A 4,317-nucleotide genomic window follows, 5' to 3' on the forward strand; every position below is an offset into this window, starting at 1 on the left:
AGTGAGAGGCAGCTGGGAACTGAGGGCACATTTTCAGCGTGAGGAAACAAGTTTAAAGAGCCCGAGGCCTGGGCCAGTGCTGTGGCGCAGCAAGTTAAACCACTGCCTGCAGTGCCCCCATCCCATATGGGCGCCGGTTCAAGTCCTGGCTGTTCCGCCTCTGATCAGCTACCTGCTAATGCGCCTGGGAAAGCAGCGGGGGACAGCTCAGCACTTGGGCCCCTGGCACCCACACGGGACACCCAAGTGGAGTTCAAAGCTCCTGGCTTCGGCCTGCCCCAGCCCTCACCATTGTGACCAGCTGGGCAGTGAACCGGCGATGGAAGATCTGTTTCTCTCACTCCGCAACTCTGCCTTTCAAATAAATAAATAAGTCTTTAAAAGCTGGAGACCTTTCACTCTCCGTTTTGAGGGCTTGCTGTGCACCTGGCGCTGTTGTAGGCCCCTGGGGGTGCAGCAGGGAAGGAAGACAAAATTCCTGCGAACGCGGAAACGAAGCCCAAGTGAAACCATTTCACACAAACTAGCAGCGAACCCGGGCGAAGGACAGGCCGGGAACGCTTCGGGGCTGAAGAGTTTAGACTCTGCCGCTGGGGCAGCGGGAGCCGCGAGCAGCCCCTGAGAGAGGGAGAGACCTCGAGAGGACGTGCCGCGGAGTCCTGGGGACCGGGAGGCCCGGGTGTGTGGGAGGGGCGGGACCGCGGTCGCCCTGGCAACGCAGGCCGCGCCTAACTATTGGCTGGCCTTTCACTGCGTCATCCCCCAGCGCCCAGCCGCGCCCGGGCTTGGAGCCTCGGGGGCGTGGCCTCCGCGAGTGACTCGGCCCCGCCCGCCCGAAAAGCGGAGCCGACAGCGGCGTAGCAGCGGGTCTTGCCCGGTGACCGGTCCGAGCTGGACAGGAAGGGGCGGCAGAGAGCAGTGCTGACGGCCCGGGAGCGAGGGCCGGGGCTGAGTTGCAGGGAGCGGTTTCGGTGCGCCCGCCCCCCTCCTCCTCCCTCCACACGGGGCCCCGCCCCGTCCGAGTCGGAATCCTTTAAATGGTCCTGGGCGCTCCCGAGGGGCGGGCGGGGGCAGCTCCGGGAGGCCCGCGGCGGCTCCGCCCAGCCAATCGGCGCGCCGCGGCGGGCAGGCTCCAGCCAATCGCTGCTCGCGGCTCGGCTCCGCGGCCGGGCTGGGCGGGCCCGAGGCCAGACGGAGAGGCCCCGGGGCAGCGAGCGCGACTCGTACCCGGCGCTGGTGGGGCGCGGCGCGGCGGGCGTTCCGGAGCTGGTCGCTGCGAACTGGCAGCCGAGGTGAGCGGCGGCCGCCCGGCTCGGAACCACACCCGGGGCTGGGGGCGGTGGAGGGCGACTGGTAGGGGCTGGGGGACCCTGGACGGGAGGCGAGATGCTCGAGGCAGGATCTCACGGGGCGAGAGCTTGAGCTGCGACTCGGGATGTTGGGAGAAGCGAGAGAACCCAGGCGAGGAACTTTTGGGGCAGGGAATCCGAGGACTGGGACAGTGTTGGGCTCCCGGGTGGGCTGAATTCGGGGCTCTGTGGCTTCCTGGGAGAAGATGTGAGAGGTCTTCTAGGGCTGGGACCCCGAGCAGTCGGAGAAGCAAGGGGACTGGCGAGAGCCGGGGGGTCCCGGACACCCCGAGACGCAGAGGCGGGCAGAGGGCGCTGAGGAGCGAGCTCGGTCTTCGGGGCTTGGAGCGGGACGCGGAGTTTGGAAAGTGAGAGGACGGAGTTGGGGGTGTGCCTCAAAATTAGGGCGCCCCGTCTCCCGTACCGGGCGGGTCGGAGAGCACTCCTCGTCTCTGTCCTGGGTCCCTGGACCCCGGGACAGTGCGGGGGGGGGGGGAGGAGTTGGGATCCGCGGAACCCGCAGAGTCGGGTGGGGGAGGGGCGCTCCGGGCGTGGAGGCACCGGAGGGGCGGGGCGCGGCAGGCGCCCGGCAGCTGGACGTCCGGGTTCCCTTCCCCCACCCGGCCGGGCCCCTCTGCGCATGCCCCAGGGGAGGGCGGGGCCGTCCTCCGGTCGGCGAGAGCTGAGCCCTCTGGGGACTGTAGTGTCGCTACCTGGCGGCTGTTGGCCCGGGCTTCCCAGAAGCCCCCGGGCCAGAAAGGGGCGTTCCTGCGCGGCGATCTGAAGCCGTGGGAGGGGCGGGGCCTGTGGCGGCGCCACGGTCTGGTTGGCTGGGGCCCTCGGGGGCGGGGCTTGGCTGAGTTTCGTGGAGGCGAGTTTTCCTCGGGTCGCGCAGTGGGGGAAGGCGAAGGCCCGAGCGCGGGGAGCGGGGATGATCCGTTCCCCTCTCGTGAGCGCGTCCGTTCAGTTAGGGAAGAGGGCATGGACAGAAATGCCCTGCCTGCGAGGGAAGAGTCACGTCTCGGAGGGGCCCTAACGGAGCTCCAGGCAGCTCGGTGGGACGCGCACTCAGCGGAGTAAGTGGCGCCTGAGTGCTTGGTGTGTGCTGGGCCTGGGCTCGTGGGAGCTCCCAGACGAGGAGACTGAGGCCAGCGTCCCGCAGCTGAGCAGTGTCCAGGGCCCAGGATTCCCCACTTGCAGTCCAGGCCCCTGCGCCTGCCTGTGGGTGACTTGCCTGAAGAAGTGAGAGTTGTGGAAGAACGGTTTCTAGGGTTCGGAGGGACTTCAGTTAGGACCTTGTTCCGCAGAGGGGGTGGTGGAGTCACTGAGGGCAACAGGCGGGGGGGGGGGGTGATCCGAGCCCAGCTGTGCTGGCGTCCTGATCACATTCCTCACCTCCTTAGCCTGTGGAGTTCAGGTTCTCTCGCTTCTACAGATGAGTGAACAGGTTCCGATCATTAAAACATTCACCATCAGCTGCGGGAGCCTGCCGGAGAACGCGGGGTTGGAACCAGCCCTGGTGCGTCTGACCCGACCCTCTTCCCTCCCCAGGGCACCGTCATGGTGGGGGGCCTGAAGAGGAAACACTCGGATCTGGAGGAGCAGGAGGAGGAGGAGCAGTGGGCCTGGAATCCAGCGGGCCTTCGGAGCCACCCGCAGGCCCTGCTCCGCATCTCTCTGGACAAAGTCCAGCGCAGCCCGGGCCCACGCGCGCCCAGCCTCCGCCGGCACGTCCTCATCCACAACACCCTGCAGCAGCTGCGGGCCGCCGTCCGCCGGGCCCCCACGCCCGCCCTGCCCCCCGAGCCCCTCTTCTTGGGCGAGGAGGATTTCTCCCTGTCGGCCACCATTGGCTCCATCCTCAGGGAGCTGGAGACCTCGATGGACGAGACCGAAGCCCCACAGGGCCCCGCGACTCCCCCGGGCCTGCAGAATCCAGTGCTGCCCCAGCCCGACCCGGTCTTCCTAGAGGCTCTGAGCTCCAGGTACCTGGGGGACGCGAGCCTGGACGACTTCTTTCTGGACATCGACACCTCTGCGGTAGAGAAGGAGCCGGCGCTGGCCCCGCCGGAGCCCCCTCACAACCTCTTCTGTGTGCCAGGCTCCTGGGAGTGGAATGAACTGGATCACATCATGGAGATCATTCTGGGGTCCTAAGACACTGACTGGGGGTCCCTCCTCTGGGCGGGCTGGATCCCCGGGTGCTGGGGGCTCGAAGCAGGGACTGTGGCCCCCTCGCCTCCCATGTCAGGGTTCCACAAACAGTCTTGCATGTGTGTGTGTCTGGTCAGCGCGGCCTTCTGTGAAGGTGCGCCTTCCTGAGTTAATTTATCTCTTCCAAATGCCTTAAACAGGACTGCTGCTGGGAGTCCGATTTCCCACTTACACATTCTTCTGCCTCTCCCTCCACTTCCTGCTCCTCTTGTGACCCCTGGGCCCTCAGGGCAGATGAAGCTGGGCCCATCAGAGGGGGCAGGGATGTGCTGCCAGGTGGCCATGGAAACCCAGTCTCTGCCTCTCCCAGCTGAGGGAGGGGGAGGAGCTGGTCTTCTCCCCCTGGGCTGAACCCCTCTTCCTTGGCAGGACCCCAGTCCCGGCAGCCTCTGATTCATAACCAGGCCGGACCACGTGCAATAGGGTGGAAACCAAACTGCTCCATGCCGCATTATTTAAAAGAAAGGCAGGGTTTGTGGTGGCTTTTTTTTTTTATTGTAATTTTTTAAAAATAAAAGTATTTTGGAAGGAAAGGGATTGTTTTCTTTCTGAATGTTACTAGGACAGCAAAAGGGACCTGTACATGCCCAAGACACCGGCATCCGACCCATACCAGAGCTGGGACAGCAATGTCACTGTAGGAGGGGGTCTTCATAGAGTTGATGGAAAATGCACACTTTTTAAAAACTGGTACACTGGAGGCTGGCACTGTGCTGTAGTAGGTTAAGCCTCTGTCTCAGGTGCCGGCATCCCA

The 4,317-nt window shown here is 65.1% G+C and overlaps 1 protein-coding gene across 2 annotated transcripts; it reads left to right on the forward strand.

Moving 5' to 3' along the window:
• Positions 1-1,206: 1,206 nt before the first annotated feature.
• SERTAD3 (SERTA domain containing 3) lies at positions 1,207-4,092 on the forward strand. 2 transcript variants are annotated; one of them, XM_062176415.1, is made up of 2 exons: positions 1,207-1,292; positions 2,901-4,092. In XM_062176415.1, exon 2 carries the CDS (start codon positions 2,910-2,912, stop codon positions 3,504-3,506), a length of 597 nt encoding a protein of 198 aa, XP_062032399.1. In that variant the 5' UTR covers positions 1,207-1,292; positions 2,901-2,909; the 3' UTR covers positions 3,507-4,092. The 2 variants fall into 2 exon arrangements, with proteins under 2 accessions (XP_062032399.1, XP_062032400.1); XM_062176416.1 differs by lacking the exon at positions 1,207-1,292 and adding an exon at positions 2,214-2,425.
• The last annotated feature ends 225 nt before the right edge of the window (positions 4,093-4,317 follow it).

The sequence above is a fragment of the Lepus europaeus genome, chromosome 19 (genome assembly GCF_033115175.1).
Source record: "Lepus europaeus isolate LE1 chromosome 19, mLepTim1.pri, whole genome shotgun sequence".
In the NCBI taxonomy this organism is placed as follows: domain Eukaryota; kingdom Metazoa; phylum Chordata; class Mammalia; order Lagomorpha; family Leporidae; genus Lepus; species Lepus europaeus.

Bases quoted from the DNA above. Each gene is read 5' to 3' on its own strand.
- SERTAD3 (XM_062176415.1), top strand. From the start codon at position 2,910: ATGGTGGGGGGCCTGAAGAGGAAACACTCGGATCTGGAGGAGCAGGAG.